The 26177-nt window shown below is 42.1% G+C and overlaps 1 protein-coding gene across 5 annotated transcripts in view; it reads left to right on the forward strand.

Annotated features, from left to right (window-relative positions):
- Positions 1-26177, forward strand: part of ZNF462 (zinc finger protein 462) — a 93434-nt gene that overhangs the window by 29891 nt on the left and 37366 nt on the right. For 3 of the 5 annotated variants that reach the window (XM_050329968.1, XM_050329964.1, XM_050329965.1), the window contains exons 2-6: positions 10063-10313; positions 10891-16388; positions 17270-17434; positions 19039-19313; positions 22246-22364. In XM_050329968.1, coding sequence (XP_050185925.1) covers positions 10094-10313; positions 10891-16388; positions 17270-17434; positions 19039-19313; positions 22246-22364 — 6277 coding nt within the window. In that variant the 5' untranslated portion in view covers positions 10063-10093. Of the gene's footprint in view, positions 1-10057; positions 10314-10890; positions 16389-17269; positions 17435-19038; positions 19314-22245; positions 22365-26177 lie in introns of those variants that run through there. The other 2 variants (XM_050329966.1, XM_050329967.1) reach the window with 2 other exon arrangements.

The following is a 26177-nucleotide window of genomic DNA, read 5'->3' on the forward strand; positions in this document are numbered from 1 at the left end:
TTAGGAGGAAGAAAAAGAAATTGGATATTAGTGGCTGACCCTCAAACAGCTTATTTAAAGTAAAAAGGATTAAACTAGGATAGAAGGACTCCATTAGGAGCCTCAACCTCTTACCATTTTTGACACAACTGAGCTTTAATACTAGTTTTCTCCTTTATTTGAATGCATCCATAGTAGTCAGGGACAAGGGCTGTTTATTACAGGAAGGACATGAAATAAGGTTAAAAAGAGGTTGGTTGGTTTGGTTTTTTATTATTACTTTATTTTATGTGGGGGAGATGGTTCTTAATTGTTACCTGCATAACAAGGTATATTTCATTTATAGGCAGGGAATAGCAGCTTTTTTTCTGGTTTTAATGTAATTATTTCTAATGCCTCTTTGATCCAAACACTTTCTGAATGCAGAAGTTTAATAAACGTGGTCAATTCATAAATGTGGGGATCCATAATCCTAGGATCACTCTGAATTCTTCTTCTCCCCCATTCTGAAGTGCATTGCAGATGTTCCACTTAGTTTCTTCTGGAACCTGCCAGCTATATGTGTATCACATTAGTGATTATAAGCCAGTATGCTATTATAATTATTTTGTACTTGGGCTTTATATGATTACACCAATAGTAAAATCTTGTTTCCTGGAAGGAGTAAGTGGATGAAATGGAGGTTGAAAAGGGGAGTAAAAGAAGCAAGGTTCCCATTTGGGCCCAGGATATTGCATTCCAATGTGTATATACTGCATCCCAACATGTAAGCCAAAGGAGTCTCTCTGTCTGTATCTGAAGTTATTTGGGACAAAGTATTTTGGGCAGTGAAAGTGTTAGCTGCAAGTTGTTCCTCCTTTTCAGCTTTATTACTTTTCAGGGATAGGACCAGCATCTTGCTGCCATCATCACAAACTGATAGAAGATCTTTCGTGAGGAGTGGCAGGGATGGTTGCAGCCTAATGGTAATCACTAGTCTGAGATCTGTGAAGTACTGGGCAAGTATATATTGTTTCACCTGGGGCAGAGATGTTGGCTGCCACGCTGCACGTTGAGTCAGTGGGCAAATAAAACTGTGTATTCTGTCTGGCATTATAAATGGGTCAGTGATGGATTTGTATTACCTGAGGAAATGAACTAGTGGACAGAGAGGCTTCTGCTTCCTGCCCAGCAAATGTCAAATACAGCAGGAAGCTTGGGGGAAGGGGAGGCATAGCTGGAGACAAAGGCAGTGTTAAAATAGCTGGAGTGTCAGTGGAGCTCCTCAAACAAATGCATGCTTCTGAGGAGTAGGCTGGGAAAGCTGAACAATCTTTAGACTTTGTTAATCAGCATTTTCTCGTCCTCCAGTAGAGTTTCAGCTGTGGCTTTTGCTTTATAGCTAGAGTCATGCATGTGGTGGGTTTGGGTTTGCATGAGGTGAGGTGCTGTTCTACTCAATTTTGTTTGCTGGTACAAAACATGACTTTTGGTGCTTTGGTTTTATAGGGTTAAAACCACTCCTCTGAATGCCCTTCTTCATGCTCTCCACATGCGTTCTGCATGGGGTTGACCTTTTAAAGGAACACCTCTGGAGCATGTAAGATCTTGGGATGGACTGAGGGAGAGGGCTCCCTACTTCCCAGGGTTGTTACTAAGCTGAGTTCTTACTGGTGATGAAAGGCAGGCAGTGGGCTATGGCTTGCTTGGATCTGATCCACACAGTGTTTCTTTGGCTTCCAACTACCCTGCAAGGTTTTCTTACTTAGTGGGTCTTCAGTGACTACCAGACTGGGCACCAAATTATGGAAATGATCTCTGGCTGAAAGATTACTCCTCTTACCAGACAAGTTCAGTCTCTCTCACCACTGCTACATCATAGGTCCAGACCAGTTTCTATACTTAAAGGAGAAACCTGGCCAGAGAAGCATATTTTTGCATCCATCTTTCAAGCTGGTGATATTCTGTCTTTATTTTGCATTACATTTTTTCAGTAGCAGGCCCCAAGAAGAGTATTACCCTTTGCATTTGTGGTTTCAGAGTGCTAGTGACTTGATTTTCACCTCTGTGACTATGCTGAGAGTGCCTGCTTGTGTTTTAAATCAGCTCTGTTGGCTGGTTTAATCTCAGATCTCTAAGATTAAAATTTTGTGGCCCCTAAAATAATCCAGCAGTTTCTGTGTTCCCATGGTTTAGCTCTGTCACCAGTTTATAAGCTGTTTTTAGTCTCTGTAAAAATACCATGCTTCTTGCAAACTGAGATTGGTCCTCTCTAGAGCATGTTAGCAACTCATCAGCCACAGCACTGTGACCATGGAGTGGAGCATGTAGTTCAGGGTCAGTGGCAAAATTACCTTTAGAGGCACTAGAGGCTGTTTTAAGGGCAGATGGCTATCAGGAGATAATGTCTTCTGTCATAAGACACAACTTTGCCCTTTCCCACTTCAGTTCATGGTCCAGCAAGGTATGTGGTAGAGTTTGCCATGTCTGATTTCTTACTGGCAGGACCCACTTTTAACAGCTTTGACTTGTCGTGACAAGAAAGAGATCTTTGCTGGGGTTGTGCCAAGCTGAGGAGCCTGCTCCTCCCCTGCTTCTTCCAGGGTGAGGCTGGTAATGCATCCTTTGTGTAAAAGTTCCTAGAAGATATTTGCAATGCATGAGAAGGAATTAGGTTGTTTCTGGAGTGCCCAGGCAGAATTCTGCTATGTTCTTCAGCACCACCTACTGACATCTTCCTCTCAAGTCCATGTACACCAGGGTTTGCACTTAACTCACAGGAACTGGATTTTTTGGAGGTAATTAACTCTTGGCCTGGAAATCAGAAACCCAGACCCACTGCTTTTGGTTCCATTGTGCCATATGGGGAGCTCTAAGGAGCAGGGTACAAAAGCCAAGCTGCTTGGCTCTGGCATCTGTTTTCCTAGGCTGGGACAACCCACTTGCCCCTTGAACACTTGTGTCTGTGCAGAAAAGCATTGAGAGGTTGGGCTGTGTCAGTGAGATGAGTGACTTGGCTTATTTCCTGGGAGCATTTAATATGGGAACCAAGTGGTAAACCACATTTCTAGTCTAGAATTTTGCCCTATGCTGTGCCATCTTCCTCTTAAACTACTTCTGTTCAGTAAACTGTCATACTTCCTAAGAGAGAAAGTCCAACTCTGGCCATCTAGCTGTTTAGATTCTCATATGCATTTAGTGTCCTTTTGATTTCTGTAAGGATTAATAACCTGCCATGAAAGTAATTCAGAAGATCAGAAAAACCCATCCTAGCCTTGCTTGAAGCAAAAGTATTTAATGTTTGAGAGCCTTTTTCATAAGGGAAGTTCTTTATCCTAAGACTCCGTTGCCCGTGCTCTGTACCATGTAATGCCTTACAGCTAACCTTCAGAAAAGAAAGAGGAAAGTCAGAATTGTAATTTGTATGACACTCCCCGTTTATTTTTTAATAAGACTGTGGCATTTTATTTGCAATCTTCTTTTATTGTAGAAGTTTGAAGTTTTAAAATGTCCTTCAGGCATTTGGGTGCCCTCTTAATGGTTTTTGTAAAAAAGAACATATATGCTTGCGTGCGTGCGTGTATGTGTGTGCGTGTGTGTGTGTGTGTATACAGACTTCAGGAAAGAAAGAAGAAGAAACATTATTTGTGAGAAGTGAAGGTATAATCAGCATTTAGGTAGCTTGAACTGTAAAGCCCCAGCCCTGCTGCACTTTGTAATTCAACTACCTGTATCTGAATTGTCTTTGTTGACTTGATTTCCTCACAGCTAACAAAGGGATGTAAGATCAAGTATTCCATCTTAGACTTTTGTCTTTGTTGCTGGAGAAGTTTGTAGTGAGACAACTATCAGTTTAATGTGTCTACTTGAGACTGGGGACTGTAGGATTTTCCTCAAGATACCCTGTAGAAACTTAGTCTGTGCCACTATCTGTGATTCTCCTTTCTTTCATATCTCCTTGTAAAAGCCATGGTGTGCCTTTATTCTGCAGGGATCTTACAGTGGGATGGCTAACACGCATTAATATTCAGTAAGCATGTTTTTCTGGGGTTCTGGTTTTTTTTTCTTTGTTTTGCCTGGTTTCCCCCCCATTTTTTAAAAACTCATAGTCTTAATGAACCAGCTGAACTGATAGCAATGTGTCCATCATCTGGACTCGTTTTAGGTCACTTATGTAAGAGGTGCTGTGAATCCCTCTTCTTTTCTTGAACTGAAAAAAAAAATCCTCTGGCAGCTCCTAGTAATGTGTAGGATCTCTTCCACAAGCTTTAAGAATAATGTGTTTCATATTTCCTTTGAAATGCAAAAGATTTTATAATATATGAGTTACCTTTACAATGATGTATAGTATGGTATCACATATATTAAAAGAATGTGTGTATTCAGGAACATAAATAAATATTAGCTGTATAGGAATCATTAAAGTTGGTCACTCTATTTTTCATGACAGGGAGGTTTCTGAGAAGTTTGGAAGACATTGTATAAAGAATTATAGTAGGAAGACCTTCTTTAGTGGAATCAGATCTGAAGCCCACTTCAGGTTCAAACAATTTTGCATGTGGCTGGATAAGTACATTTTAAAACAAAAATGAGTTCTCAGTTTAGATTCTTGTTTTTATTGTTGAGTTGTAATAAATTTCTAAGATAATTTCTTTCCAGAAAGTATCTTTCATAGAAACACGTATTTCCAGGTAGGTCAAGAGAAATATTTACGAGAAGAATGGGTGAGAGAATCACAGATATCAGCTAATATATTTATCTCATGGTTATAACTCTATTGATTGTCAAAACAGAATAAACAACCCCAAACTAGGTATGAGTATGGAGATCTTGATAATTAAAGCTGTAATTCCTTTACATGAAAATACAAACCACAGAATAAGTATATTGGAGAGTTGCAACCCAACCCATGGAGTTCTATTAAAATCCACTTCTATCAAGTTAATAAAAAAAAAAAAGGAGTGAAGAAATAAATATGTACTGCAGTTTAGTTTTATGTTGTTATCAGTTGTGAGAAGTAACTCCAAAGACAGTCCTCAGTGGACCAAAAACTCCAATAGCTTGACTGGAATTTGGTCATTGAAAAAACTGCACGAGTTGAGCAGGTTTGCTGACTGTAGTTGACAGTTGAATTTACTCTTTGAATTCTTAATTAATTATGGGGTTTCCTTTCATAAATGAAAGATGAGGCTGGCTTCTTCTGGTTGGAATAGCCTTCAGGTTTCCAGTTTCTCAAATGTGTAGGTTTTTGCATTACTCCTCTGATTTTATTTGTTTAGTCCTCATTTTCCCTGTTGTGATCTCGTATTATAAAAAGTGTTTAAGAAAAAAAAAAATAAGGGGGAAAAAAAGCCACAAGCCCCAAACACAAAGACATCAGAGCAGCAGCTCCATCATATGTGAGCTGAACCTGGCCGGGAGCTCAGGCGGGCATGGTTGGAAGGTTCTCAGCACAGCTGTGGGCACTGGTGCCTTAGAAAACCCAGGCTTCTCTAGCAGGGAAGAATGCTTGAGGTGTTACTCCTGGGAATTTTGAGAGCTCGTCTTATCTGTAATTACTTGCTAGGGTGAATCCCGTTGCTGTAATGTTTGGTGGTTTATTTCTGGTAGGGTGGAGAAGGCTGGAAAAGACCTCCAAGACCATGGAGTCCAACCTTTAACCAGCACACTCTAAACCATGTCCTTTAGTGCCACATCTGCACATCTTTTAAATACCTCCAGGGATGGTGACTCAACCACTTCCCTGGGCAGCTTGTTCCACGCTTGACAGCACTTTTGGTGAAGGAATTCCTTTCAGCTCCACCTAGTCACTGAGTAAAATGAAATTTGTGTGCACAACCTGCATGTCTGACGTAGGGATGAAGATACCGCTGATACCACCTGACTGTAGAAAAGCCTAGAGAACTGGGGATTCATTTGTTTTACATGCCATGTTACTAATGCTGAGCTGGAAGCTCACGTTGTGTGGTCTGACTGACCTTTTCAGTTGTGGTTGTGCATGTGCATATTCTTAACTTCTAGAAGCTCTGCTGACTCCATCTCAAAATGTAACGGATGGGTAGTCAAACCACAGAAGCTCAATTCTGAGGTCAGTGCCTTGGGCTTCACAATTAATTTTGTATTTTGAAGCTTTAAAACCAAACTTAAACATAATGATTTGTACTACTTTGGCTGCTGCCAAATTCTGTAATTACTGTTGTTAAACAAGCACAATTATCTTTTGTTTTGGATTTTTAAAAACCTCGAAATCTATTGCAACTGTGTCTCAGATGTTCTTGTGCATTTGTGAGTGTAGAAAAGGATGCTGAAGACAATTTGAGACCACCTTGAGTCTTTAAAACTTTGGCTTTGAGAATCTCTTGCCCAATGTTTTAAAAGCTTTTTGCTCATCAGAAAAATGAGAATACCCCTATATTAAGCATTAAGGCTATATATTTAAGAAGAGCTTGGAAATGCAAATTAGTTACACAATGGCATTTTAATAATGTTTGCTGAGGTTAGCATCGCATTAGTAAGGGCATTTTTGAAGTCCCATTATCTGTAGGCAATGTGGTCTCAAGAGAGCTCATGTGAATATGTTCGAGGGCTTGTGGGATTTATGGATTCACTTCATGGTGGTTTTGTTTCATTGTTTGGGGTTGGTTTGTTCCCACACTTATTGTACTGCTGTTGAGTTAGTAGATTTGGTAACTCCTCTCTCACTCCACCTTCATTCCCCTCTGCATTTTCTAATTGCATTGTTTGAAAATTTGAAGGGTTATGGAATGTGTTTCCTTAGCTGGCCATGATGGAAATGTATGAATTTTGCTTTGCCTCCTTTGCTTTGGATGTGTCTTGCCAGGGTATTATTAACACCTGCACTTCAAAATGCTCTTTGCTGGTCGGTAGGTGTATCTCACTCAGTGCCATATCCAATGGAGACAAAAAAAGAAATATACACATGGTATTACAGTTTCTTTTGATCTATGAACTCGAACTGGCAGTTTGTGTTTTTAGCCTCCATGCAATGCCTGAATTTTAAAGAAGAATGTGGAAATGGTAGAGCAGAATTCCTTACAGACTGCTTCATCCTGCTTTCAGTGTGATGCATGGTAAAACATCAAACTGAAGCCCATTCAGCTGTACCCAATGTTTGTTCCTCACAGCTGCAAGAAGGTTAACTTCTCCTTTGACTTGGTGCTGCCGTTGTGCTGTAGACCCTGCTGAGATTCATGCTGGAACCCATTAGAGAGTCTCCTTCAGTTTTGTAATCAGCAGCTATTAATGATATCTCCCAACACACAGGTTGGTTTAAGCTTGTCTAGACAGCAACGAGCATCATTAAGGATACCTTCTCCAAGCAGCAGGGTATGCTGGAGATGGGGATGGTGGTGGCTTTTACTTCTTGAAGCTGCCAGGATTATCTTTTTTTTCAGATCCTCAGTGTTAGTCTCCCTTCTGGTTTTGTATTTCGTAAACTGATCTGAAGTTTCCAAAGGAGAGCTGAGAGCGTTTTCTGGTGATGTTTCTAAAGGGTCTGAAGTTTTCGAGGGGCGTGTGAGGGGGGGGTGAGAGGGGAGGAGTGAGATTTTTGTGTGTGTGTGTGTTGTTTTTTCTCTTTTTCTACACAATGGAGCCTTCAGAGAACCTCTCTTAAAAGGCATAGCTACAGCCTTTGTGTGAAGGGTGTGTCTGCTGGCAGGGTTTGCTGATGCAGACAAGCTGGCTGGTGATTAACAAAGGTCATTAGACTTTGGAATCTGGCAGGGGAGTGGGGTGGTGTGTCTTCTGCGCCAAGCAGGAGAGCTCCCCAGGGACAGGGCAGGCTGGAGGCCCCCCGCCTGCCGTTCCCCCTCACTCCCCCGCTACGCCTCCTCCTTCTCCTCCTCCTCTTTCTCCTGGGAGCCTCAGCTGTGTGTCGCCCCTCCTTGTAGGACAGCTTGGACCAGTGGTGCTGTAATGCTGTGCTTCTGATATGAACTGTCACATTAGTCATCCATGGGACAGGGGAACCCAACCCTAGGAGATGGTTTGGGAAACCCCAACCTCTGCTGAGGGAAAGAAGGTGCAGTTTGAGTGCAGGGGGACAGCAGCAACACGATTTGGAGGGCAAGTCATGCAGGAGAAGGGGAGATGTGTTCTAGGGATGCTTGTTTTTAAAGCATCACCCAAGGAGGAGGAGTTAAAAAAGAGGGAGGGGGGGGGGAAGAAAAAGGCTGGTGTGCTTGAACTGAAGCTAAGTGAGGCCATGTTGTGCACAGGCAAGAAGCTCTGAGCCTTTGAGTGCAGGAGTTGTCTGAGCTAAAATGGCTGCTCCCAAAGCTCAGAGGACTAGGGCAGCTTAGTGAGTCTTAAAGCTTCAGTGACGCAGGGGCTCATATCTCTTGAAAGTGTGATAAACACATTCAGCAGAGCTGTGGCTTGTTTGGCTGAGATGAAAGGACTAAGCTTGGGGGATGGGTAGTGAAAACTGGATGATCTGCTTTTCTGTGAAGTGCTCTAAATGCAGGAGTCGTCTGCTCCATGGAAAAATTTGTTTTCAGGTCTAATGGACTGTGCTAAAGGAGACGTGGGGTGGGGCTTCACTCACTGCTGTAATTTGATCCAGAGCAGATAGCAACCTCTTCCACACAATTTGGTCTGGTGCTTGCACATAAAAGCTTGAGTATCTCGATTATTGTAACTTTGTTAGCTGAAAAGAAGCTGGTGCAGCGTTCATTTTCTTTATTGGTTGTGGGAGGGAGTCGGGGGAGAGAAAGGACATAGTGCAGCCTGGAAAGTAATGTAGGTAAATACGTGGAGAGTCTCTGTGCTCAGACTGTCCGGAATTTGACTTGCAGAAGTTTATTTTAGCAGGCTATCAGAAGAAGCATTCTTTCATCTAAAATCCTGGTGCAGTACCCTCTCTTGTTACTGTGCCTTAATATTTTGGAGCTTTCTCCTCACTGTGGAGGTTGCTTCATACTCCACATAAAATAAACACATGGAATTTAAAGTGCTTTGGGCTGCTCTTGTGTCTTGGACATCTGAAATGCTCGGTTTGTCATCCTTTTCCAGCACAGTGCATGGAAACTTAGAGAAGTAATTCCTGTGTTAACATGGGAAGGTGGTTCTTGTGCCTCAGTACTGCACAGAGTAGGAATGTCTAAGTCTTTTGTTTGGCTTGTGCTTTGTGGCCCCTCACTTTCATGGCGGTGCAGACACATGAAACTCTGTTGCAGGATTGATTGTCACAAGCAGAACCACCGTACTTCACTGTATGTCATGTTGCTTTGTACTTCAAGGTATGCAGGGCTTCTGCATAAATCAAGAAAGTCATAATGACTCTGTGTCTTTGTAACTCATGTTTCCGTTGTGCTTTTTTAGTATTGTTAGTCCCATTACCGTCCTTTTCTTCCTCCAGCTCTCTCCATTCCCCAGACTGCTAAGGCACAAAGGTCGTGTCCCAGAATAGACTAAAATGAAGCTGTAAACACTTTAACAAAGAGTGGAGATGCCCTTACAAAGCTTGGTGGAAGTAGGGCAAAGTACTTTGCCTTGGGTTCATGTGAGTGCATCTAACCTTGCTGATAGGTCCAGGTTTTCCACCAATATCAGGAGTGACAGGACGCTGAGAAGAAAGGCAAATATCTCTCTGTAGAAGCTTTTGATGCATGCCAGTGAATGAGGCAGGAATTGTCAACTCCCAGGAAGGTTAGAATGAGTCTCACAGAGGCAGAAGCTGTTGTCTTCTGATCATAAATTTCAGTGCATGACTGAGAGTAACTTGCCATTTCTCAGCATATGGATTGTGGTCTTCGGACGAGACAAAATTCTGAATAACAACCCTGTGTAATGGAAAAACCAAGAGGACAAAGTCCATTGAATCAATAGTCACTTGTCAGAAAGTTGACTGTTTGTGTAGTCAGCAACTTGTGAGCTACCTAAGTAGGACTTCTTGTGAATCTTAATAGATGCCTCTTTATGTGGTAAACAAAGGTTGAGTTTCACACTGCTGTATTTGTGGAATCTCTGAAAATGGCTGAGGCATCAAAAGCTTGGTATTAACTAATTTCAGTATTTGTTCCAATAGCATTGCTGTAAACACATCTCTTTCTTCTTCTCTCCTTCTTGTTTTTCTTGCAGAACTTTCTAATGTAAAAGATCAACCTGAACCATGGAGGTCCTGCAGTGTGATGGCTGTGATTTTCGAGCTCCATCTTACGAAGACCTAAAAGCTCACATTCAGGATGTTCACACTGCTTTTCTGCAGCCAACTGATGTCTCTGAGGAAAGTCCTACCCAACCAAGGTCTGGTTCCATAAATGCGAGCAACCAGACTGAGGTTGAATTTTCTTCTGTAAAAGATGAATTCGCAATTCCAGATGAAATAGCAGGTAAGTCTCAACTCCAAGATTTATCTCAACTCTAACCCCATATTTTACATGTCGCTTATTTCAGTGTGTTTAAGTTTCTGCCTTTAATGTGGTTTAAAAACTTGCATTATCTTTATTTTTATGTTAGCAAAGTAGATATCTATCATCAGACATACTGGTTCTGACCATGGCTTTTTTTTTCTGCAAATGCAAACATGGAGGATGGTTTTATTTCCCAGCTTCTTTTCATGTGGTTCTTCATGTCATTTTTTTCACTTTCAGCTTTTCGTGCTTGTTCTTCACTACCATGAACCACCTCAAAATTTCCAATTTTTATTAGTATACTACCCCAAGAAGATTACTTTTGGAAACTGCCAATCCCGAACTGTACACCACAGCCATATATGTATAGAAATTTGCATAATGTTCATTTTTCTGACCATTACCAGGTCTGTAAATCTCACCATAAGTGAGAGAATCCTGGTGTGATTATGGAAGTCTATTCAAGATGTGGTTACATTCTTATTCATACAGGGTGGGTGGAGGAAAAGCCTTTTTATTTTATTTATTTACATATACTCCTTAATTCTCATTTTAGGGCAAAATGCAACAAGTCAGATGGGGACTGGAAGTTACTATAGCCAGAGCCAGACTTTCTATGGCCAGCACATGGCTCAAAATCCTAAACCAACCAGCAAGTTTTTTCAGTGCAAGTTCTGTGTGCGTTACTTCCGTTCCAAAAACCTCCTCATAGAGCACACACGGAAAGTTCATGGAGCACAGGCTGGGGGCAGCTCAGTGGGGCCACCAGCTTCCAGTTCCCTAAATTACAACATCATGATGCATGAAGGGTTTGGTAAAGTTTTCAGTTGCCAGTTCTGCACCTACAAGTCACCCAGGCGTGCAAGGATTATTAAGCACCAGAAAATGTACCACAAAAACAACCTGAAAGAGAGTTCAGCTCCTGCTGCTGCTGCTGCTGCTGCTGCTGTGTCTGAGTCAACATCTGCTTCTGTGCCAGTGCAGGAACCCTGTAAGGAGCTGCCTGCAGAAGTGGTGGAGCGAAGCATTTTGGAATCAATGGTCAAGCCCCTGACAAAGTCTAGGGGCAACTTTTGCTGTGAGTGGTGCAGCTACCAGACACCTCGGAGGGAGCGCTGGTGTGACCACATGATGAAGAAGCACCGCAGCATGGTGAAAATACTGTCCAGCCTGAGGCAGCAACAGGATGGAACCAGCGCACCTGAAGTGCAGAGCAAGAGTGCCCAGAACACCTCTCCAAACTCTAATTATATCTCCATGAACACAACAGGACGTGAGATGTCGAATGCCAACGTCTCAAACTTCAGAAGCTCCATGGGCAATTCCCTTATCAGGCCCAACTCGTCTACATCTTCCAAGTTTTCTTCTGTGTCTTACCCTCAAATGAAGCCTAAGTCACCTCACAACTCGGGCATGGTTAATTTGTCTGACAGATCCCGCTATGGAATTGCTGATATGACGAATTCTTCTGCTGACCTGGAAACAAGCAGTATGCTAAATGACTCCAGCTCAGATGAAGAGCTAAATGAAATGGACAGCGAGAATGGCTTAAACTCCATGGATCACCAGGCCTCAGGAATGTCTGCAGAGCAGCTGATGGGATCTGATGGCAACAAGCTATTGGAAACAAAGGGAATTCCCTTTAGAAGATATATGAACAGGTTTCAGTGTCCTTTTTGCCCTTTCCTGACAATGCACCGCCGCAGTATTTCCCGTCACATTGAGAACATCCACCTGTCTGGGAAGACAGCTGTGTACAAGTGTGATGAATGCCCTTTCACCTGCAAGAGTTCCTTAAAGCTTGGTGCCCACAAGCAGTGTCACACAGGAACAACATCAGACTGGGACACTATGAACTCTCAGGCTGAAAGCATTGCCTCGTCTTTGAATGACAGCACAGTGTCTTACGACAGTGGAAATATAAATGGCAGGAAGTCAGCTGGGATGATGGAACCAGTGCAGCCACAACAGCAACAGCAACAACAGCAGTCACCCCAGCCCCACTCACAGCATCCATACAAGTGCACGTTGTGCAACTATTCCACCACAACTTTGAAAGGCCTCAGAGTTCATCAGCAGCATAAGCATTCATTCTGTGACAACTTGCCAAAATATGATGGGCCACCATCAAATGCACAACAGGAGAGTGAGGCCGATGCTCACCCCTCTTCCAGCACAGTGAAGAAGAGCCAGACCTCCATCCTTGGGCTCTCTTCTAAAAATAACTTTGTTGCAAAAGCCCCTAGGAAGGTCTCAAATGACTTCCCTTTGGATCTCTCTCCTGTGAAAAAGAGAACTAGAATTGATGAAATAGCGAGCAACTTGCAGAGCAAGATCAGCCAAAACAAGCAGCAAGAAGATGCTGTGATTAATGTGGAGGATGATGAGGAAGAGGAGGAGGACAATGAGGTGGAGATAGAGGTGGAGTTGGACAGAGAGGAAGAGCAAACGGAACCAATGATAGAGGTTTCCAGTTCTTATGCACCCCAGCAAATGTGGGGCAGAGAGACTAGTGATTCCCAGAAGGAGACAAGCTTCAGAAGCATGCAACATGACTACAATTCCACCAATGGAGCGGAGATTGAGCTCACTTTGTCTGAAGATGAGGAAGACTATTATTCTGCTGTCAGCATGAAGGACCATCAGAGCCCTAATGCCTCTGTTCTGGGGAGCCAGTCCAACATGTACGGTACTGACCAGAACAATGAGAATTCAGAGTTTAGTGACTCTGGCAGGCTTTACTATTGTAAACACTGTGATTTCAGCAACAAATCTGCCAGGAGTGTTAGCACCCACTACCAGCGAATGCATCCCTACATTAAATTCAGCTTTAGGTACATCCTTGATCCCAATGACCACAGTGCAGTGTATCGATGTCTTGAGTGCTATATTGACTACACAAATTTTGAAGACCTACAGCAGCATTATGGGGAGCATCATCCTGAAGCTATGAATGTACTGAACTTTGATCATTCTGATCTGATCTACCGCTGCCGCTTCTGCTCTTACACAAGCCCAAATGTTAGAAGCCTGATGCCACATTACCAAAGAATGCATCCCACAGTGAAAATTAACAATGCAATGATATTTTCTAGTTATGTTGTTGAGCAGCAAGAAGGGCTGAACACAGAGTCTCAGACACTGAGAGAGATCTTGAATTCTGCTCCAAAAACTATGGCAACCTCCACCCCTGTGGCTCGTGGGACTGGTGTGCCAGCTGGTTTTAACAAAAGTGCTACCAAGAGTTTTAGTCCTGAATGTGAAAATCAGAAGGAACCTTCAGTTAACACTGTGGTTGTCTATGATTGTGATGTCTGTTCATTTGCAAGCCCTAACATGCATTCAGTTTTGGTGCATTACCAGAAAAAGCACCCCGAAGAAAAAGCCTCATATTTCAGAATTCAGAAGACCATGCGTGTAGTCTCTGTTGACCGGGGCTCTGCCCTGGCTCAAATGTCTTTTGAGCTGGGGGCACCTGTCTCCCCCAAACTGTCCAACTTGGCTTCTCAACCTCCACCTCCCCCACCACCACCCCCAGACCTCTCCACTGAACTGTACTATTGCAAACACTGTTCCTACAGTAACCGCTCTGTTGTTGGGGTGCTTGTCCACTACCAGAAGAGGCACCCAGAGATCAAGGTCACTGCCAAATACATCAGGCAGGCACCCCCCACCGCAGCCATGATGCGGGCTGGGGAGCTGCCACCTGGCATCCAGAGGCCACCAGTGTCGATGCAGCAATTGGGCCGGGGTGGATCCGAGACCTCTGTGAACCCTCCTGAGAACGAAATGTTCTTCTGTCAACACTGTGATTATGGGAATCGGACCGTGAAGGGTGTGCTCATCCACTACCAGAAGAAGCACCGCGACTTCAAGGCCAATGCGGATGTGATCAGGCAGCACACAGCCACCATCCGCAGCCTCTGCGACCGCAGCCAGAAGAAATCAGCCAGCAGCCTCCCTGCTCACACCTCCAGCTCTGAGCGGGACAAGTCCAAGCTGAGAGCCCTCAAGTGCAGGCAGTGCAGCTACACATCCCCTTACTTCTATGCATTGAGGAAGCATATCAAGAAGGACCACCCGAACCTAAAGGCCACGGTCACTTCCATACTTAGATGGGCGTTTTTGGATGGCTTGATAGAGGCTGGTTATCACTGTGAATGGTGCATTTATTCACACACAGAGCCAAGTGGTTTGCTTGTGCATTACCAAAGGAGACACCCCGAGCATTATGTTGATTACACGTATATGGCAACCAAACTCTGGGCAGGTCCTGATCCCTCCCCTCCTACCCTTGTGATGCCAACGGAGATGAAGACCTATAAATGCAGAGATTGCATTTTTGAAGCATCTTCTATTTGGGATATTACTAATCACTACCAAGCATTTCACCCTTGGGCCATGAATGGAGATGAATCTGTGTTGTTAGATATCATCAAGGAGAAAGATTCTGCTGAGAAAATCATCCCACAGCCTGATGAAACTGGGGTCAGGATGGATTCTGAAGACCAAATAGCAACATCGCAGCTGGACCAGGATGCAGAGTGTGCAGAAGACCCCACCCTTTCTCATGAAAAAACTGTCCAGCTGACTTCTGCAAACCCTGCCATCTCCTCCACCCCATATCAGTGTACAGTTTGCCAGTCTGAGTACAACAACTTGCATGGCCTCCTGACCCATTATGGCAAAAAACATCCTGGCATGAAAGTGAAAGCAGCAGACTTTGCTCAGGATATAGACATTAACCCAGGAGCTGTATATAAATGTAGACATTGCCCATACATTAACACACGTATTCATGGCGTTCTCACACACTACCAGAAACGACACCCATCAGTGAAAGTCACTGCTGAAGACTTTGTGCATGATGTGGAGCAGTCAACTGATATTGCTCAGAATGACGTGGAAGAGACAAGTAGGATTTTCAAGCAAGGCTATGGTGCTTATCGTTGCAAACTCTGCCCTTACACCCACGGAACACTTGAGAAACTGAAAATTCATTATGAGAAATATCACAATCAACCCGAATTTGATGTTTTTGCCCAGTCACCACCAAAGGTGTCTGCCTCAGTGGAGCCAGACATGGTGACTGAAATCAAGGCCTCCCCAGAAATTGCTGCTGAGGACGTTGGGGAAGTCTCTGTGCCAGCACCTCATTTCTCCAGTTCTCACTTAGTGTCTCACACAGTTTTCCGGTGTCAGCTCTGCAAATATTTCTGCTCCACCCGGAAGGGGATAGCGAGACACTACCGCATCAAACATAACAACGTCCGGGCACAGCCAGAGGGCAAGAACAACCTCTTCAAATGTGCTTTGTGTTCATACACCAACCCCATTCGCAAAGGGCTCGCAGCACACTACCAGAAAAGACATGACATTGATGCTTACTACACTCACTGCCTGGCGGCCTCCAGGACAGTAAGCGACAAACCCAATAAAGTGATCATTCCGTCTCCTCCCAAGGATGACACTCCTCAGCTCAGTGAGGAGCTGAGGAGGGCTGTAGAGAAGAAGAAGTGCTCTCTTTGTTCCTTCCAGTCCTTCAGTAAGAAGGGCATTGTGTCCCACTACATGAAGCGTCACCCTGGTGTTTTCCCTAAGAAGCAGCATGCGAGCAAGCTGGGGGGCTACTTCACTGCTGTGTATGCTGATGAGCATGAAAAGCCAGCTCCAGCTGAGGAGAGGAATGACTTTGAAAAGCCTGAGGTGGAGGCTGAGACTCAGGAAATCGAGTGGCTTCCCTTCAGGTGCATAAAGTGTTTCAAGCTGTCCTTCAGCACAGCAGAGCTGCTGTGCATGCATTACACTGACCACCACAGCAAAGATTTGAAGAGGGACTTTTCCATACTGGGAAGTGGCACTCGCTCTCAGAGCCCTGTCTACCAGTGCAAGCACTGTGATACGAAATTGCATAGCACGGTAGAGCTGACTGCACACTTGAATGGCCACAATGAGGAATTCCAGAAGCGTGCCAAACGTCAGGAGAGGAGGAAGCAGCTTTTGAGCAAGCAGAAATATGCAGATGGTGCTTTTGCAGATTTCAAACAAGAGAGGGTAAGGATTTGTGTGTCTGATCTCTTTCTCTGCCCCCTGCTCGGCGCCGGGGAGCCCAAAAATGCCCACTTGCATGTTCCCTTGTGAGAGTCAAATGACCACAGGCTAGTGAATGACTCAGAGTGCCAGTGAGCTCCATCAGTCAGTTGCACACTCTGCTTTAATTTCCTTATCCATCCTTCACGTGTCCCTAGGTTCTGTAGGAAACCCTGTTCTTTCCTAACTATTCCTTCAGTATTTTCATCTCCTTTCCTTCCTCTCACACTTCTGGGGGGCCACTTGTATCTGAGAGTTACTTGTTCTTTTGTTTCAAGGCTGCTATGTACTTTGTTGCAGATTCTCTACCAAGTGTCCCATCCTCCTCATCCATGTCCTTCTGAATAACACAGCAGTTTGCTTCTCAGCCTTCTCTCTGACTCAGTACTTTCTTTCATTGAGCATTCAGTATTGACATGACATGAATCTATCTGGTGACAGAAGCTTTGGGCAAGTGCCTCATAAGGGGAAGACCAAATTGTGCTCCATTTCTTGCCCACTTACCCCCTTCCTTCTGCTTCAGTTTGAAATACACTTGTTCCAGGGGAAAAGGTCTGCACAGCTCTTGGGGAAGTTGTGGTGTCATGGAGGAGCACAGTTTCAGGCCAAACTGAATGGTCTTCTAGAGGGACACTCATGCATAAACTGAAGGATTCTTCTACACAGATGTCCACTTACTTTGTAGGAATTAATGATCTCAACAAAAACTGAGCTTGCAGTTCTGCAGAAGGGAACGTGTGTACATCAAGTATAATTTCGCTTCAGGTGTTAAATCTGGTCTGTGTTTCCTGAAAGTGAGGTGACAAAACATACTTCAGTGATTTATGCTTGTATACTCAAAACAGGCTTTTGGACATTTGGAAGATGTTTCAAAACTTAAGGAGAGGAAGGTGGTTGGCTACAAATGCAAGTTTTGCGTGGAAGTCCATCCAACGCTTCGAGCCATCTGTAATCACCTCCGCAAGCATGTCCAGTATGGGAACGTCTCTTCTGTGTCAGCTACTGTGAAGGTAAGAATTTTAGAAAGGTGACTGGAAGTGACTGAAACTACTTGCATTATTTAAAATAAAGGACTTGTTGATAACCTGCAGAGGGCTCTTGAGAAGTTGAATGTGTTTTGAATTGAGTATTTTGTTTCAGCATGATGTTTAAATCTAACACTAAATTTCTGAAGTGCATTTGTTTTATTTCAAGATGTTTTAACTTTTTTTCCACTCTTGATCCAGGGGCACGAAGACACTTTAATTCTCATTTCTTCTCAGCCATAACGGAGTTGAAGTCGTTGATGATCAAAGACTTGGTTTATGAGCAGGAGACTTTCTCTCAGCTATTCTGGGCTACTTTTCTGCTTAGTTAAACCCCAAAAGAGCTCTTTGTTTTCTTTAATTTGTTGTTTTGTTTTTGTTTTTTTTAAGAAGAGGAAATGTGCACGTGCAAATGTGTGAAGTTGCTTGTGGTACACCTTTCCATGAGAAATTTGCACAGTGGCTCCAAGCAAAATATACAGTGGCCTGCTGGGCCAGTGGTTCCATTCAGGTGACCAGGTGTAAACGTGTTGTTCCTTTCTCCCTGTGAAAGGGAGTGCCTTCTAGGGCATCTCCAAGGATAGATGGTGGTCCACAGCCCGATTTCCAGAATATTGGCAGGGATAGTGAAAGTGCATCCAGAACTACCTGTGTATTCCTCCTCATGCTGCAGTGAGCTCTTGTCAAAGACTCCTGGTGTCTGACAGAACTTCTTCCGTGACATCATCTGCTTTTTGTGAGGAAGCCAAGTCCTTCACAGCCTAGCTCATGCTACCAGAGAGAGCTTTCACTTTACCTTACCTGGTAGTCGTGACAGATTCAGATGCTTCCCTCCTAAGAGTCCTTTCCTCCTTCTCCTTGCTTCTCAAGTGATGTTTATTTAGGGTCAATGCTTTCTTTTGAGTAAATAGAGATTTTGCATCAGAGAGCAAAAGCTGAAAGCCACTGCCTAAAGAATATAATGGAAATAACTCTTACAGGTTATTTAAATTGCTGCACAAATGCATGCTCTGGTTGAGAATGGGAGAGGAAAGTTATGAAAGAGAATTAAAAGAAGATTTTTTTTTTCTGTTAGCTCTGTACTTTTAAAGAGGATTCTAGAGTCTTAGTGTACTGACTTCTTTCTTGTGAATTCGACACTGATGGACAAAATCTACTGTAGACTAGACAACTATATTAGTCTGCAGAGTAGCTACAGTCAGAGGTAGTAGAGCTATACAGCAGAGCAAAAATAAACTGAAATTAACTGCTCTGTACCTTACTAATCATTATCTGATCAAGGTTAGAAGATTCACCTAAAGACTATTGAAAGATAGTTGATTTGGTTTCTTATCTTTTTGCATTATCTGACGCAAACTTGATCAGGGAGTGAGATTCTTTTTTTACCTACATATATAATAGATATAATAATGTTTTCCCCTCACAAGAATAGGTCAGTTTTTAGAAAGCCATTGGTGTGGAGTTTATACAGGGATATATTAAGAAAAATATTGCAGTGGCAAGCCTGGACATTATAATGAACACAGGTAAAGACTGAGGGGCAGAAGGGAGAGAGAATTGATGGCTTTGGGGGGGTATGTGTTTTTTAGCAGGAAGCTGAAGATCCTTCAAACACAACTTTGATGGAGGGTTGTGAGGGAGCCACAGACCCTGGCATTGTGGAATTTTCAGAAGCTGAATATGGAACATCCTTGGAAGATGAAACCAGGCCTGGGGGCTACCACTGCAGCCAGTGTGACCGGGTTTTGATGTCTATGCAGGGTCTGCGATCCCACGAGAGGAGTCACTTGGCTTTGGCCATGTTTGCCCGGGAAGACAAGTACAGCTGCCAGTATTGCTCCTTTGTCTCCGCTTTCAGGCACAAGTAAGTTGTGGCTTTTATTTTTGTTTCCTAAAGAATCATAGCACTGCTGTTCTGTAGATTGGCATGGAAGAAGAGCTCACTAAGCTTGATCTTGATCTACTCTTTTCTCAGCATTTATGTGTTTTCAATGCTGCAAAATCCTATTATAGTCATAATGATTGGCTATTTATGAAAGATTGCATCTTTATATCTTGAATTTATTTAAACCCCTTTTTTTTGCATGTAGGGGAAAAGCATGCATGCCAGAGAATAAGAATTCTTTCAGTAGGCAAACAGTGAAGACCACTATTTATGCACCCTTGTCAAATACATGAGACTTAACAAGCCAAGAAGAGGAGAAAGAAGTATTTTCCTAGTTAATCTTTCATATATAAGGAATTTCTGCTGTATATAACTACCTTGTTTGTAATTACTACAACTCTTTGAGGATTGAGTTTTCACTTCTAATGCTAAATAAGTGTCATAAACTTACCTTGAAATCAGGTTTTTTTCTTAATTGTGGTGTGCAATTTCAGTGTGCAAATACTTCAAGTTCACAACGGTATGCTGATACATAGTCCTCATTAATAGTCATGTTTCTTATGACTTGTTTCCCTAAGATTTGACTTTGCTTTATGTTTTGCAGTTTTAAAAATTATTTTAATGATAAAATATATATATGCTTCCCAAAAATGGGGTGTGTGATATATTTTCCGGGGTACCTTGGACTGATGCACAAGTCTGTGTTTTCTCTCATTTCTGAGGAGAGAACTACATGTTCACTGCATTCAAAGCTCTCTTAAATTTGGTGATTATGTCACTGTTTTGTAATCAAATGCCTGTGGAAGGGAAAGCATGATAAAAAGCATTTTTTATGTCCTTGTATTAAAAAGCAAGATTTCTGGTGGTGTCACAGCATTGCAAGCTGATGCCACAGTTGGGTCTGCCTTGTTGGAAAGGTTCATGGGATTGAGCAGCCGACACTAAGAAAGGGATTGGGGGAATGGTGTGAACTACTGAGTGTATCCAACCGTGCTTTGGCAAGGCTGATAGTGAGGAAAGCCCCTGCATCACGTGGTTTGTAGAACTTGCTGTTTGCATGTCCTAGAAGTTTCTCAGTGGGTAAATCAGAAAGTAGTGGATGTCAGGGGACGAATCTACAGGCGTCACCTAACTTGATAATAAGTGTGGTCTCTGTTGTTGAAGTTGTCTGCTGCCTTTTTTTTTTTTTTTTTTTTTTTTTAATGCAATTACTCTTTTGGGAGATCAAGTCTGTGAAAGAAACCAAACCAAATGTTTAAACAGCACACTGTTCTCCCAAATCTGACCAAAACTTTAAAACCTGCTTTCAGAAGAATGTTGCTGGCAAAGTATGTGGTTGCGAATATGGTTTTAATTATTGCCATGTAGAATACCTTAAGGTATACATTTATAATAGCTTGATATGTTATATACACCTTTGGCAGTCTGCTTTAATTGTTAAGTAATCTCATTCCCTGGAGGCTATTTAAAACAAGTTTTGTTCTATGAAGTATTCATTGAAAGTGTTCAAAGTCTTACTCATTTAGGAGACATTTCCCCCTTTTCTGTGCAAAAGCTGTGCATTTTGTCATACCACAAACACCATCCTGGATTTCTGTTAAGTTATATTTGCATGGAGTGACCCTGAGAGGAGACATAAGTTCATTTTCTATTTTTTTGCTGTTATCAGATCTTTGAATACACAGACTTCAGTGTTAGCTCTCGTAAGCAGGGATTTGCTGGCTCAAGCTGTTGTCAGAGTGGGACTAAAGATCATGTGGAATCTTGTGTAGTGTGACAGAGCTGGAACAACTGCTACTGGAGCTACATGTTGATACTCTGTGAAAGAGCAAGACATTTTAGGACAAATAAAAGGAACTATGCCTGAAATACATCTAAAATTAAGGTGGGGGGTGGAAGGCAGTTTTGGCAAATTGCAGCTTCTCCCGTGTCTCTGCCCTGTTGTTGTTCCATCATCATGCATGAGATGACTCAAACTAAGACTAGATCACACGGCATGAATGTGTCCAAAGAAGTGTCTGTACTGGAAATGTTTACAGTTTGGGCTGAAGCTACCTGCCTGCCACCTGGAGACTGAATTTATGGCTGTCAGCCACAGAACAGGAACTGCAGAGCTTTGCAGGATTCACTCAGTTAAAATTAATTTGATCTTCTGTTAGGAAATGTGAAAAACATCCTTTTTTCTCTTCCAAACTTTACTAAGCTGTTATGACACACAGTGGAGAGAGCAGGTTTTGATCACTTCACAGTATTCAGGCTGTTAGTAGCTTCCATTTTCCCTGAAGAAAGTAGAGTCTGGTCTTTGCCATCCCTTCTCCTGTTGAGCGTCATGCAGAATCTCCTACACTGCTGCTTCTGAAACTCTGCTGCCTTTTAATCCTGGAACTCATCAACTGTAGCCTGCTGGCACCCTCCCCAGAGCAGGATCTCTAATCTGCTTTTGCTGCTGTAACCAAAAGAAGGTTTCCTCAGTAAAGCTGGTCAACAAAAAAATTTATTTTTTTCCCCTTCAATCAACAGGACAGAAGGGGACATATTTTCACAAAAATATTTGCCAGGAGAAAAATTATGTAATGATAATTTTACTACTCTTGTCTGTTTCATGTTTCCTCAACCAGTGTTTTAAGTCTGGATCATGTATAACTTAATTTATACTAATCTTGCCCTATGCGTTTATTTAAGTGGCTTGCTTTCTGTATAAACAGAATTGGTGTCAGCTCTGCTCCTGTTCTTCATGTTAGACTTGACTTTATTCTGCTATTGAATTTTAAGAGAAAGTAGGAGGAAGCATAGCAGAGCCTGGTCTGCCTCTTGCTTATTTTATTATTTCTCTTAAGTGTTTTGCTTTGCATCTGAGGTAATAGCTAGGAAGACTGACTCTCTTTTGTTCCCCTTTTCTGTTTTTTTCAAGTCTGGACCGCCACATGCAGACCCACCACGGACACCACAAGCCATTCCGCTGCAAACTTTGCCCGTTCAAGTCGTCCTACAACAGCCGCCTGAAAACCCACATTCTCAAGGCTCATGCTGGTAAGTTTTCTCTCTCTCAGTTTTGCAGTGGAGCAGCTGAAATGGCCCCTGTGTTCTTGTTGCTGATCACAGATGCTGGTTTGAGCCACGTGTTTTGTCACCAGAGTTGGGTAAGATTTTTAAAGGCAAGTCATTACTAGCCAGCCTGCGGACCTGTTGGAATGAGTGGGCGTTTGGGTAATGGGAAGGATAAGACTTTAAAACAGTGATGAGAATTTTAAAAAGTGATGGGTACTTCAAGAACTTGGTAATTTTCTTGTTTTCTTTTATGTGAGTGTTTTTTTCTTATTTCTGCTTGCTTCCAAGTGAATTTAATTGCTTATATACTATCGGTGTCTTAACACATTGGTAGTGAACTTTACTCCACTGTTTGCATTTATGTTTGTGCTTTAGGTGACTCTAGGAAAAAGACTGTGAGTTGCACCTTGGTTTTGGTAGAGTTGTACACTGGTTTTCTTATTAAAACCAAACTTTCATCTTAAAACCAAACATCAGACTTTGGGAGTCAAGTCTGTGTGCAACAGACTGAGAACGTCACAATTTCATTATCGCACATGGAAGTTGGTCTTGCAAATCTCTGTATTTCAATAAAGAGTCCATACAAGCAACCAAGCAGACATGCTTCTGGTGACCTGGGAAGGTGATGAGTCACACAGAGTAGGTCACCTGAATGTGTTGGACCTTTGATTGCTAAAGAGTGTGAGACTCAAAATTTCTTCATCTTTATTCCTTGGCCGTAGACTCTTGACACCATCATGCATCCTGCATTGAAAGGTTATCAGAAGATTGGAGTCAAAACCCACTGGCTCCATTGGTTACAGCTGCATCTTTGTGGTTAAAAAGGACAAAAAATAATCAACCCTCAAACTGCAATCCAAACACACGCTCTGATGCAAATAATAGAATAGTGGCCAGCATGAAAAACTGCAAACTAGACCAGTTATTAAAAACTTGTGAGTAGAAACTCCTTGAATAAATAACAAAAAGGGGCTAGAACCATATTTGTTCTCTTTTTTGTTATTTGTTTCCTCTATGTCATAGGCTCTGGGTTGGAGGAAGGTAGAAAAAGGGGGAGAAAAAGGATAAGGAATTTGTAGGTGTCTGCTGATATAAAAAAAAAATTTAAAGGTTAATTGCTACCATTGATGCAAAAACACATTTCACCTACAAAACTATAGGAGGGATTGATGGTCTTGTGTACTTCATTTCCTGTATTTTTTTTTGGATTTCATGGAGCTTGTGCCAGGACCCTTTCCTGTACTTGGATGGATATTATAGATAGTTTAACTTTTACCTCCTTCCTGTTGTATGGGACCATGACATGCCCTTCTAGGAAATCCAACTAAATGCAGCAGTTCCAGTTTACAGAATCCCACATCTTGTATGCAGGTGACATGGTTATTTATTTTCACCAACCATAAAATAATGTTTTCTGTATGCTGTTGAACAGTTGGACTCCTTTGTGCTACCTTGTTTGAACATGCCAGATTTTTAAAGCCAAAGTTACCATGCAGCTAATACTTACTTCACACTTCTGTTCATGTAATTCACTGATTTATTTATTATGAATTCATGCTTTCGAACTTGATTAGTGGACAGAGAGTCCTTGAAGGACCATGTTTTGCATTGTACAAGAACACAATTTCATGGTTGCCTGGATAGTGCTTGCACAATGACATGAGTAATAGGGTTTCCAAAGGCTTATGATCTGTTTCTGCCTCAGACCACTTCTACTAAATGAATATTCTCACCACAGAAAGTTGCATGTATGGTTTTCAGCCAGAGCTTTACTTTGTCGTGTTTTGGGTCAGTCCTTCATACATGCTCCTGAATAGACATGTTATGGAGACTTCCTCAGACTCCCCAGTTTTTCAATAACCCAGTGGTTCTCTGAACCTCTCTTACTGTTTTTTGTCAGTTTTCAATCTTCCCCATTATCAGTTTATTTAGAAGTTGAAACTTCAATCCCCCTGAATTTTTCTAAAGTCTCCTGGAGATCTGTAAAATTCAGTAAAATCTTGAATCCTGAAGTGTTTTACTCGGTCTGCCTCTCTGCCTCATTTTCTGAGGATGGATCAAAATTCAGTGAACTACAAAATCCATTCTTGCCTAACAGCTGGTACCACTGTTTCTGGCATTTGTTTTTCATCCAGTATGTGCCGTCTCCTTTGGCATGGAGCAGAACAGTTGACAGGATCTGTAAACAGGCTCTCTGTTGATTTCATCTGAACCTTTTCACCAGTTCTTTTTTTTGCGTTTATTTTTGAGGGACCCTTGTTAGCAATTTCTTCTTTAGCAGTGACACTGGAAATGCAGAAATGGATGATTGTAAGACAAGAGTATTGACCCTGCTCAGTTTCTTTGTAATCTCGAACGCAATGCTTTGAGAACATATCAAGAGTTAAAATCTACTATGTAAATGGTTACATTTATTTATGTCTATTAATATGATCGTTTTATGAGACACAAATTCAACAGTCAAAAAAGTGCAGAAGACTTCTGTTGAGCCAAACTGTAGCCTTTCCTCTGCCATCAAACACATCCTTTCAGGTTGATGTCCATTTGAAATGAATTGTGGGCATATTTAGTAGTATGTCTAGACTACTTCGTATGTAATCATTCTCTATTTGCTTTAATTTCTTGTGGTGCTTTCAAGTTTACAGTTGGTTGGTGCATAGTGTTATCCAGGAATCTCTCATACTGACAAACCATGAAGGTCTATATCTGTATCTCACTGGTATCTTCTACATTGGAGTATCTTTTGTCCTTTTATTACCCTGTTCCATTGAGCAACTTGTACATGCTATTCAAAAAAATGTTTTATTTCTATTTGTAAAAAGGAAATATGTAACTGATATGATACGCAGTTGAGGAATGTCATTTGAAAAAAAAAAAAGCGACAATTTCTTGTGTCACCATTTTGGTTCTTTTTCAAATGTACCAAAAAAAGGCATTCTGAGAGTCTGTATTTTGTTCTGATTATTAGCATAGTTTTTCTGGAAGAGAATAGGGGTGGGACTTATTTTTATGGAGGGCAGTTGCTAATCTTTTCAGGTATGCTTACTCTGACTTGCTGCAGTATGTGTGTTTTCACATTCTCTTTTGGTTCACTTTATTTCTGGTGTTGGAAACAATGTTGTGTGAGAACCTTGTTTGCTGAATTTTTTGAGATATGGAAAACATTTTCTGCTTCGTTCATTACCAGAACTCTCGTTCTTCTGTTACTATTCATGAATATTTCACTCCTGTATTGGTTTTGGCACTTTACGTACAACTCACATGTGGCCAGTGTTACTCTTGTACATGGAAATGGCACTTCCAAAATAATAATTTGGCACCTGTATAATATCACAGTGTTTGTGTTGGGACAGTTTCACTTTGTGTTCCAATTGCCGCCATGCAAAACAAATCTTGTATCAGGATTTGTTTCCTCTTGTTTGCTGTCTCTATGGCTTGGAATGTATTCAGAATTACATCCACTACTGTTCATTACTGCTTTTCTTTCACTTCTTTTAGTGCTTTTTCATAACACACTTTCACAAAGCCTTATAGATATGCACTATACTTGGCATTGCCACGTTCACTTCTTGCAGTAAACCAACCTTGACTTGGTTGCCAGTTCTGTGAAGAGTACTGCTGCCCAATGGCAGGTTTTTCATAAGGAAAAATGTGATCTTCCCCAAGTGCAATTCCACACACCCCCTTCCCCCCCACCTTTTTTTTTTTTTTGGAGGGCCCTTTGTTAGCATTTTGTAGTGTCCTTCTTGCTTCGTTAATAATGACGCTGGATGTTGCTGCATGCAGAAACAGATG

Source organism: Myiozetetes cayanensis, unplaced genomic scaffold (genome assembly GCF_022539395.1).
Source record: "Myiozetetes cayanensis isolate MyiCay16 unplaced genomic scaffold, myiCay2020 scf4, whole genome shotgun sequence".
NCBI classification, from domain to species: Eukaryota; Metazoa; Chordata; class Aves; order Passeriformes; family Tyrannidae; genus Myiozetetes; species Myiozetetes cayanensis.